Here is a 12,398-nt window from a genome sequence, read left to right as displayed (position 1 = left end):
ACGGGAAAACCTTTTATACTTTTGCTCTAATGATCGGATCCTCTAGAACTTAAACTCAGTCTTTCGGGGAGGTCCTCAAATAAGCTTGATTAATATGGAGGATTGATTGATTAATACCGAGGATATTTTGAGTTACGGGATCAGACACAAAAAAGTACTTTCTCTGAATAAACATATCTTTCTACGATGAATTCTGATTCACAATCTCCAAAATATAGAGGTTAGCCGCATTCTGGTAAATATGCTTTATAAAAGTAAGATATTTAAAATCTGAATTCTCAGGAATTATTCGACCAATTTTGTTCAAAATTTGTATTTCGAATTTCTTTAAAATGATGTAGAAATCCGTATACCTTACCCTTAAAAAAATAGCTTGACTATTATTAAATAAAATAATAAAATTAAATAATAAAATTAAATAAATAATCATTAAAAATTATTTTTGCGTGGAAATATCTCTGAATAAACGAATTTTATATCTGTGTGCAAAAACTTTTCAACAAAACTCGCTTTTAAAATTGTCGCCGATGTGGCGTCATACGCAGAAAATAGAAATTTAAAAAGCAGAGTTCCAAACTCTTGACCACTCTTGACAAAACTACTGGGACTATTTTTTCCAGATCACTGCTTCCCAGTATATTTTGGGAGTTAAAAATCATAATCCGTCGAAAAAAAGATGTGTTTATTCAGAGAAAGTAAAATTTTTTACTAGTGAAAGAATACAAAATATTTAATTCTAAATTGACAAAACTATTTTTGAAAGAAACTCGCTTAAAAGCAGCAGAATTTTCAGAAGAATAAATGAAGCAATAAAGAAAACGAAGGAAATAAAAATATGACCACCGAAGCCGACGTCTTCAGGGGGTACCGGCCTCGGAAGCCATAAAACAAAACCTTTTCTATTGAGAGAGAGGAAAAATGCCAAACTTAGTTCTCTCAGTACCCCGAAGTTTTCGTAGAAGTCCAGGAAAAAATACACGGAATACAAAAAACCAAATCAGAAAAGAAATTCAAACAAAATCTTGAGAAAATAAAAACTTACATTAAACCGGTCAAACAGCGATTTCACAAACAAACTAAATGCAAGGGAAACACTTAAAACAAAACAAAACAACGACCTCTATTAAAATGCGCAGAATGAAAAAAAGAATAGTAAAAGAAGAAAATAGTTCGTTTTCTTTACTGCTTCATACATTTTTTTACATCATTTTAAAGGATGTAATTTTAAATTGCAAAATACAAACTTTGAATGAAATTGATTGAATAAATCCTGAGAAATCAAATTGTCAAAATGCGCTATATTTGAAATTTGATTACTCAGAAACTATTCGACTGATTTCGCTCAAATTTTGTATTGTGCCGTATAAAATTACATACTTTAGATGGAAGTAAAAAATTGTATATCTTACATTTTAAAAAATTTTCGACTATTATTTAAAATAATGAAAAATAATAAATATTTACTAAAATTTATTTTTTCAAATAGCATTATCTTTGAATAAACGAATTTTCTAAATATGAGCAAAAATGTTTCGATTGGCTTAAAAAATTATTAAGATTTGGCAAAAAACGCAAAAAATGAACTTAACATTAAAAGGTCCAAACTTTGGTTCTCCTGACCAAACTATTAACCATAGTTTTTAAGCTAACTTTTTTTAGATAATAATATGCGATATTACTGAAAATTAAAATGTTGGAATAGGGGCACATTATGAATCAATATTGTTTAACTGATATTTCAAAAGATACTAATTTTAATTCTGAATATTAAATAATGAATATGAAACACTAGTTCTAATCATTTTAAAATTTAAAATTATTTTCTGTAGATTTTGAAATACATACCCAAATACACACACAATGTTGTTTCTATTTTTTTATGAAAATATATTCTTTGTTTTTAGTTAACTTGGAAGCATTAATTTTTCTGACACAAAACATTATCATTGTGTCATTTGAACTAATTCTTAATAGAAAATTTTTCTTGTGAAATTATTGTTTGTAGCAGATAATGGCCTATTTAGAAGACGAGTTTTCTTTTTGGTATTTTTTTAATTTTGATAATATTTCGGTTTCTCAAATTTTTTAGTTCTAAAATAACTGAACTTGGAATTAAAAGCTTTTAATTATTTATGAAAAATTGAAATATAGTCTACAAAACTTAATTAATTATGAAATATAATGAACAAGTTACAAAATATGGATAAAAAGAAATATTTTATTTTTATAATTAGCCTAAACAGAGTAGGGAAGCTTGTTTTTTGCCCCTCATAAAATAATGTGTGTTAGGATTAAATTGTATGCTTCTGAGTTCTTTTATGTAATGTTCATTTTTAAGAACTCGGTATAATTTTACTATAATTTAAATTTGAAATAAATAATGTATTTTAATTTTTAGAAATTCCCGATCCCCTTTCATCTGTTTCTATCGATGTAGTTGGAACTAAATCGTTGAAAGTTAGATATGTACCAAATGCATCTTTTCGAGAACCAGAAACTGTTGTTACGAAGTACAAAGGTAAGGGAAACCCTTCACTCGTTCACTTTAATTAAAGATTTCCTGCCTAAAATGGGTAATAAATCAAGAGATTTCTTTTATGTTTGTTTCATCTTTATATTTGTAACAATATCTATTTCTCTTGCATATCAGAGTAAAATAATAAAAAATTCGTAGAAATACGAAAGAGAAATTTTAATTATTATAGTTTAATTTTTTTATTTTCTGTCGACGATTTTACATCAAATAGGCTAAAAAATTTATAATTATTTGTTAAATATACATTAATTCCTTGCATAGTGTTGATCATGCAATTCAAAAATACAAATTCAATAAATACTACTATATTCTTTTCATACTCTTACTATACTCTGATTACTGCATATATAATGTAAATAAAGTAAATAACTATATGTAAATAACTATAACGTAAATAGCTGATTAAAATATAGCGTAAATAGCTAATTTTAACATCTGGTTTAAATTTAACTGGATGAGCTTAATTGCGTCATTTGTTATACAGATAAACGTTATTCTATGAAAATTAAAGAAGTCAATTGGAAACACAAAAATAGAAGTAAATCTGACGTCATCACGTGTTTACTTGGACTTTACTAAAGAACATCCATCGCTTATTCACTTAGATGTATTATTAAACACCTGTGTACGTTAAGTTATACACTTCTTTACGAATAGAGTAACCGAATTATATTCTTACGTCTTCAACTTCTCCATCTTGCGTTATATTGCGTATTTGAGTTCTTACATTTTGAGATGAGCCCTTTTATGCTGCCATCACAGCTAGAGATGTTTATGACCAACGAACACGTTCTAGAGTGTTGCCAATACGTTCATATGTTGGGCTTCTTTACTCTGTTGCATAAGACTGGTAATTACATAGAAAAATATTTTTGTAAATCCCAGCATATACGTGGTTAAATCACAACTGTTTCCTGGTAGGTATTTCGCATTTGTTTGTTGAAATCAAATGTGTATGAAATCAAAGGTAAACTACAGGAAATATAGATCGCAACTACAGGCTCATATATAGAACATCTTGAAAAAGTTGAACACACCCATGGGATCATGGGATTAATTTTTTAAAACACGAATTAGATTAAATTTATCACATCTCTCTCTCTCTCTATATGTATATATATGTATATATATATATATATATATATATATATATATATATATATATATATATATATATATATATATATATATATATATATATATATATATATATATATATATATATATAAATGGAGATAAAACAAAGAAAAATTATAGACAAATGAAAAGGGGGGGGGGAAATAATAAGTAAAAACAACAGTTAAAAAAAAAAGGAGGAAATTTTATTTCTAAAAACCGGGAAGTAAATATATCTAATCTTTTCATAAGCCCACATGATTATATCCGCAAATATTCTGATATTGCTTTCTGATATTGTATCAATATAGCCAAAGCAAAATATATTAATACAATAGTGTGAGGAACACCCAAAAATTTTCTTACAAAAATTGCAACAAATAAAATAGAACACAATAAGTAAAAATAACATGTAAAAACAGAAAATAAAGTAAAATAAAAAACAGTATAAAACATAGATTATAAAGCGAGTAGCGAAATCAGATGTATGTACTTACATGGACGAGAAATTTTTCAAGAATGATTTAAAAATGTTTTCGCAACATAATTGCCAGATTAATAATGAAAACAAAAACAAAATATGAATAACAAAATATGAAAACAAAACGCAAATTGAGTGTAACTAGAGGGTTTTAAAGTGCCGTTCTTACTGCACTGCTGAAGTGATTTGTTATTCTGTGCATTGATTTGTTAGTTACCAAAGATGGGGCCGAAATGGATGTGCGCAAGGTAATATTATACTGGATAATTTAAAAAAGTTGACCATAAATAGTTTTAGAAAATAGATGCTTATTTAAGAAAAAATACAAAATAGAAAAAAGAAACATAAATTGCCTGTTTTGCAGATAATTTTAGCAACGGATTTGCCCGAAATAAGTTTGCACATGGAAAAAATATATAAATCATTAAAAAAAAAATTCTAATAAATAATTTTAGCACGGATTTGACCGAAATGGGTTTGCACAAGGAAAAATTAACAAAGAAAAAAATTTTAGTAGATAATTTTAGCAACGGATTTACCCGAAATGGATTTGCACATGGAAAAATTGTATAAATTAATAAAGAAATTTTTAGTAGATAATTTCAGCCACGGATTTGACCGAAATGGATTTGCACATGGAAAAATTTTATAAATTAATAAAGAAATTTTTAGTAAATAATTTTACCCACGGATTTGCTCGATATGGATTTGCACATGGAAAAATTGTATAAATTAATAAAGAAATTTTCAGTAGATAATTTTAGCCACGGATTGACCCGAAATGGATTTGCACATAAAACAATTATATAGATTAACAAAGGAAATTATTTAGTAAAGGGATTTTTTAGTAAATATTTTTAACCACGGATTTGAACGAAATGTATTTGCACATGGAAAAATTATACAAATTTATAAAGAAATGATTTAGTAAATAATTTCTACTAAACTTATCTACTAAAATGTTTTTCTTTGTTAATTTTTCCATGTGCAAATTCATTTCAGGCAAATCCGTGTTAAAATTAGCTATTTTAATTTTTTTTAAATAATTTATATAATTTTTCCATGTGCAAGTCCATTTCGGGCAAATCTGCGGCTAAAATTATCTGCAAAACAGGCAATTTATATTTCTCTTTTCTATTTTGTATTTTTTCTTAAATAAACATTTATTTTCTAAAACTATTTATGGTCAACTTTTTTAAATTATCCAGTATAATATTACCTTGCGCACATCCATTTCGGGCCCATCTTTGGTAACTAACAAATCAATGAACACAATAACAAATTACTTCAGCAGTGCAGTAAGAACGGCATTTTAAAACCCTCTAGTTACACTCAATTTGCACTCTTGTTTTCATATTTTGTAATCTGGTAATCATGTTGCGAAAAGTTTTTAAATCATTCTTGAAAAATTTCCCGTCCATGTAAGTACATCTGATTTCGCTACTCGCTTTATAGTCTATGTTTTATACTGTTTTTCCTTTTATTTTATTTTCTGTTTTTACATGTTATTTTTACTTATTTTTACTTATTGTGTTCTATTTTATTTGTTGTAATTTTTGCAAAAAATTTTTTGAGTGCTCCTCACACTATTGTATTAATATATTTTGCTTTGGCTATATTGATACAATATCAGAAAGCACTCTTTTTTGCGGGATATAATCATGTGGGCTGATAAATAGATTATATCTTTTTTTTTCTCGGTTTTTTTTAATAAAATTTCATCCCTTTTTTTTAACTGTTTGTTATTTTTTTTATTTATTATTCCCCCCACCCTTTTTTTCATATGTCTATAATTTTTCTTTGTTTTATTTGAATTTTGAGCTTATCTAAGGAGTTCTGTTTACTTGCAGCTTATGCGCAATAAATGAAACTTATTGTTTTTCTTAACTTTCTTAGTGTTTTGTTGTATTTATTTATTTATTTATATATATATATATATATATATATATATATATATATATATATATATATATATATATATATATATATATATATATATATATATATATATATATAATCCTCATATAACATACCCTGAAGTCTGTAAGTTACTTGAACATAGTTGCAGACCAGGTTCACCCATTCAATGTGATGGGGGATGGTGTTTACCAACAGGATAATACCATGTCATAAGGGTTGAATCATGATGGATTGGTTCGAGGAACATTGCAGTGACTTTCAAGTCATGTCTTGGCCCCCAAATTTACCTGACCTTAATCCAAAAGAGCATTTGTGGTCTTACTTGGAACACCAAGTTCGTTCGGCCACACTACCCCCTGGCAATGTGAGGGAATTGCAGGACCAGTTGTGAGGGCTAAAGGTGGACCTACATGTTATAAGCAGGGTGGTCAGAATGTAATGGCTCTTCGGTGCATATACATATATATATATATATATATATATATATATATTTATTTATTTATTTTTTATTTTTTTTGCTCATATAATCGCGTTACCTGACCTGATGAAGAGATTATAACTTTTCCTTATTTTACGGCTTTTAAATTTTTAGTATTTTTTACTTTCAATTTTAAATATTTATAAAACCATTGTATTTATTAATAATTTTTCGTAATCTCTTTAAAAATCTCTTTTTCATGTCTTCTTCGCATTTTCAACTTATTTAATGGGTTCCATATACTTGCAGTTTACCCACAGTAAATAAAACTTATTTTTTTCTTACCTCGTCAATCTCTCTTTTCTTTTTTGTCTTTATTGTGCTATATAATATATATATACACATATATACAGATATATATATATAAGGATAAGGTTACTTTTCGTCTATTTTCAGTTGAATGGAGTGTTCGACCCGACTTCCATCCATTATCTGGTTCGCGTGAAACAGTTAATCTTCAAAGACTTGAAATAGTGCTTAACGATTTAATTCATGGAGTGCCATATCATGTTCGTGTAGCAGCCGGCAATTCTATTGGATATAGCTCATACACGACTGCAACTCCTCCAAGTGCTGCACCTTCCAGTAAGTGATTAATACATAATTTTAAGAGCAATGCTGGTAATTCCTTTGGAACAGAATCTGTGCGATAACTTATGGAACGTAATAGCTGCATTAATTTACTTAACTAACAAAGTGAAAATTAGCTATTTCGTCAAAAATATTTTTTTAATCTCGCAATTTCCATAAATCTTTCTTTAATTACAAAAATGCCCCGTACTCCAACCCCCATTATAGTTTTACATTGTATTTTTATAGTGAAAATTAATATTTCCAACAAAAAACAAACCAAAGGTCATTTTGTTAATATAATGTATGTTGGTCATAATTTTATTTAAGAATAATATGTTAATAATAAAGAAATGAAGGATTATCTGGATTTTAAAAGTTATAATAAGAAATAAAGAAATAAATGATTAATTTTACTCGTCAATGCTGCACATCAATAACTTTTCATCATAAAAAGAATTCAAATTTGAATCTATTTTTATCTCTAACGAAGATTTGTTACCTTTTATATTTTCAAAACTTTCAATATAAATGTTAAGATTTATATTTCTTAACACCTAATCTCTCTCTTTCCCTCTCTTTTTGTTATTTTCAGCATCAACTTATGCATAAGCTCACAAAATAACGATCTAGTAAGTGATAAGTTTTTCTACAGCAATGGATAAATAGTTAATATTTAAAGCAAAACAGTGAGGGAAAATTTAAGTAATTTATATTTAATTTATAATTTAAATACCTTTAAAGAAATTTAGATTTAAAAAAAAAAGCGTTAAACTTATAAATAAAAGCAACCATATCAGCATCTCAAATATAAACTATTTAGTAGCATTTCTGCGGGCTTAAGGGAGCGCCATTTTATAAATGTTTGAAATCAATTAAAAAGATAATAATTTCTGAACAAATATTTAGAAAAAAAATTACTCCATCGTTCTACCTGTACACTCTTCTATCCCTTTTCATAATGTATGTTTCCATGTTTTACAGTTTTTTTTGCACCAAAACAGAATGTAACGTAAAGTTGAAAACCCAAAGCAACCGTGATACTGCTTAGATTATTTTTAACATAGAGATATTTCTTAATTGAGGTAAAATTATCTGTTATTTTAATGGTGCCAAGTAGGATATATCAAGAATCAAACTTTCAAGAAGGTAGATTTGCTCAATTTTAAACTGGAGCTCACTGCTTGAGCAGTGTTTCTTAAATAGTGTTCTGTATATCTATTGTTGTGTATTAGCCAATCGAAATTTTGATGACTACTTAAAATAATTAACATACATGTAACCAAGAAGAGTAAATTACAAAATAAATGAAAATTTTAAAGACACTACGTCTTTGAAGTAGACTAAAATGCAAAAGAATTTTGTCTGTCCAACAGAAGACAAAATTGCAGAAAAAAAAAACACTTTAGTAATAAAACTTCCATCACCTCTGACAATTCCCCACAGATCCTTCGAAAGTGAAGCACATTACTTTTTTTTTATTTCTTTGGCTTTTTCGTCTTTTATTTGTAACTTTTGATCTCTAAAACAGAATAATTTATCCCTTTTATTCGACTTGCAAAAAGTATTCCTAAAACCTTGTTGTTTATATATGTATACATTTTTAATTGAAAATTCCAATGAGTAGATTAGTTTTGAATTAAGTTTATTCAGTAGACAGATTGATTTGAGTAAACAAATAAAACATTATGTTTAGTTTTGAATTAAGTTAATTCAGAAGACAGACTGATCTGAGTAGGCAAATAAAACATTATGTTTTACGGGTGTAAAATGGGAAATTTATAGATTTTTTTTTAAGAAAATATAATTATTAGTTCCTTATTGAAAGCAAGTGATTCATGTTTAACTCCTTTCAGGTTGGATGGATATTAGCGGCAAAAAATCACGTGCTTTTGGTCGCTTGTGTCAGCTCGACTACGTATTTCATCAAATTATTTTTACAAGACCTCCTTGCTCATCAGAAATTAAAGGTATGCTCAAACTTTATAATAAGACAAAATTTATTATTTTAGAGTTTGTTGTAAACTTAATAAATAAAATTAACATCTTTTCTAATCGTAAAACTAAAGCTATAAAAATGTATCTGAACAGAACATCAAGTTCTTATTTTTTATTTAAAAGCATTTTGGAATGCATAATTTATGACTCACGCTAGTAGTTCTATTAATAAATAAAATAAGCATAGTTATTTACTGGAACTGCATTTAAGGTATCCGACGTAATTTCTTTTAAAAAGACTCAATTAAAATTTTTATTTATGTTTGGTAAGCTGGGATTCTAAATTTATAAAATTAAGGTAACATTTAAAAATTAATATAATAATTTTTTAAAATAAGGACAAATTTGAGCATAAAAACTTTTCATCTCATACTGAGAGCTTTACAACAAATTGTAATGTATAAATTTCAAAATATCTTTTTTCTAAATCAATATCTGTGTTTTAAATTAAAATCTTTAAAAAAAAATTTAAAAAAAACAATGAAATAGACCTACTTACATTGTTTAATATCTAATTTTTAAAGAAAAATTCTAAACATCTTAACTTAAAGCTTGATAAAAATCACAAATTCAAACTTAGACCCCAGCTTTTAATTCGGAATATCACTGGTATTATATCAAATTTACATTCGAAATTTCAAAGTACATACTTTTAATATACTGTTTTGTATATTGTGTTAGAATCAAGATATTTTTTTCAAAATTAACATTCTTCAGAAATGCTATTAAAATTAAAGAAAATTCTGAAATATAAGAACATCCTGACAACTAAAAAGCTAATAATTCAAAAACTAATTTCTGGAAAAAAAATTTTTACCTTATATTTGTCAATAATTTATTTAAATAAATACGGTTAGAAATACTACGTGAATTTACTTCCAGGTTCTGTTTAATCTGTCTGCATACGAAAGTGCAGCTATTCTAAAAATCTGAGACAACTATTCTAAAACCTCGTTTCTAGGAAAAGGAGACAAAAATTTTGAAGGATTTTTAGAAAGCTGATGAACAAAGGTTAAAAATGTCTAATAATTAAGAAAAAATCGATTTTTTTTTTGTAGTCTAAAGTGCAGATTTTTTTAAAAGATTACAAGCTAAATGCCCGTTCTCCGTACGGGGTAAGAAAAACAATTAAAACTCAGTACTGAACAACGCTACGAAATCTTGCACAACACAATTAATAAAGCTAAATTATGTCCATTTTTAATTTATTATAATTTTTTTGTCCTTGTCGATGGCTTTACATTATTAGATTAAATAAAACACGTTTTTAGTCAGTTTATTCCCACAAAATAAAGATTAATGGTATTTTCACCCATTTGGATACCTTAATTAATTTTAATGTAAAAAGAATAATTTTATTGTAAGCAGATATCTTTATTTATAAAATTCTGAAATTTTAGACATAAAACTATTTTAAATTTTCATTAATTTCTTCATAACAGACATCATATTTGGCAACACTTTAGAAACACCTCAGCAGCAGAGGAGACAAGTAAAGAAGAGTATTAAGAATCTTTTTACGCCGACACCTAAGTTTCAGAAATATATGAAAAGGTATACTCCAGTTATTTAATTTATTTAAACTTTACGATGTCTGAAAACAAATATTATCTGAAATTCTTACGAAAAAGCACTTTTATCTGTCTATACGTTTGCAAAACTAATGCACTCCAACAAACTTACAACATTATAATACGTTATTTTTAAACAATAATATAAAACTGAAATTAGTAAAACACTCTTGTCATTATAAAACTCATATTAATGTAAAACTACTGTAAATATAATACTCATATTAATATAATACTCGTATAAATGAAACACTCTGATTAACGTATTATGTTTATTAAAATTTGTCCTATGATCTATCTAAGTATTACATGGTTATAAAATAACAATATTTGTACAAGTTTAAAAAAAAACGATTACTAATTTTATTTTTAAAATTTTTTTCTGTTTTTTCTTTTTTTTTTGTTACGGTGCATATTTTATGTTTCTAAAATTCCTAAAAATATGAAATATTAAAAAGTTTTTCTGTCAAAGCCTTCAAAATAAAATAAAAAATATAACGAAAGCACTTAGTTAAATATACACCTCAAGGGAATAAAATAGCAAAAAAAAGCATTTTAGAGTAGTTTCAATATTTTCGGAGGGACACCTTAATCGGATGTTTTAACGTAATTAAAGTTAAATCCTCTTAATATAATATTCCGATTAATGCAGAAAAAATTAGTTTAATTATTAAAAATTACTATTTGTTTAGGTTTTTTATTGTAACCATGATATATTTTTGTTTTGTGTACTTGGCAACTTAGATGCATAATTAGTTTGTTTATGTTATTCAAAGCTTCATGCCTCTCTTTGTGCTTAAGTAAGAAATGTATAGTGAAAGAATTGAAATCTTTGTGAAAGAATTTTTGTGTAAAAATATAGAATATGTCACTTAAAAGAATTGATCTTTGATGGGCTTGGCTTACTCGAAATAGAATCAAAAGAACAGTTGCTAATTTAAACAAATGCTACGCTTCAACAACCAATCAGGATGATTATACCCGCACTAGGTCACTTGCAGGTATTCCATTGTAGATATAAACTATAAGTTTGGATACAATTCCTTATTACAAGTTATGGATGGTTGACCATGTAAATCTAAGCGCAGGTGGCGCTAGGTCTTAACAGTTGTTGTAAGACTTCTGGATTACTACTTACGATTTATTTTTACACCTAAATTGGAGAAAGGGCACCAGCCAATATTAATATACTAGTAGTATTTACAATATAACGCGTTCCTTTATTTTTAGCTTAATGCATTTAAATTTAGCCGAAAACGAATTTCAGAAACTCCATAAGCATGCTATGATGCTACCCAAAAAATAACAAATAGCTACATTTTGCGCAAACATAGCCATATAAGGGGAAACACACAAAACATGGCAAGCCTTAAACTTTATTTATTAAGTGATGTTGATTTTCCTAATTTTATTGAAAGACAGCAACCTTTTAGAATTTATAAATTGCAGAAAACTCTTGAGAATGGTAAAATTGTGCATAAATTTAAACATAAATTGCAATACTATGAATTCCTGGAATATCAAGCCTTCTCACATGTCGCCTCGTAAACGTAACATAAGCGGAGGGATACACCGAAACTTTTTTAAATTTCTTCCGTTTTAGAAAGTTTGTTCCTGTTTACATTCAGTCACCTCTGCATATGATTAATTAATAATTTCTTTTATAGTTTTAATTCATAAATATTTGTGCATCGATAAACTATAAAATGGAAATAGGTTAATTAGCTA

At 26.9% G+C, this 12,398-nt stretch overlaps 1 protein-coding gene across 1 annotated transcript in view; it reads left to right on the top strand.

The window, feature by feature from the left end:
• LOC107437900 (ankyrin repeat and fibronectin type-III domain-containing protein 1-like) overlaps positions 1 to 12,398 on the top strand; it is a 177,377-nt gene that overhangs the window by 141,919 nt on the left and 23,060 nt on the right. The window contains exons 12-15 of the mRNA XM_071180013.2: positions 2,399 to 2,518; positions 6,928 to 7,116; positions 8,958 to 9,071; positions 10,542 to 10,653. Of these exons, the coding sequence (XP_071036114.2) occupies positions 2,399 to 2,518; positions 6,928 to 7,116; positions 8,958 to 9,071; positions 10,542 to 10,653 (535 nt within the window). The remainder of the gene's footprint in view (positions 1 to 2,398; positions 2,519 to 6,927; positions 7,117 to 8,957; positions 9,072 to 10,541; positions 10,654 to 12,398) is intronic.

The sequence above is a fragment of the Parasteatoda tepidariorum genome, chromosome 1 (assembly GCF_982258835.1).
Source record: "Parasteatoda tepidariorum strain Cologne lab strain chromosome 1, Ptep-v5.0, whole genome shotgun sequence".
NCBI lineage: Eukaryota > Metazoa > Arthropoda > Arachnida > Araneae > Theridiidae > Parasteatoda > Parasteatoda tepidariorum.
Note: the sequence above shows the minus strand (reverse complement) of the source record. Positions and strands in the feature narration are given on the sequence as shown.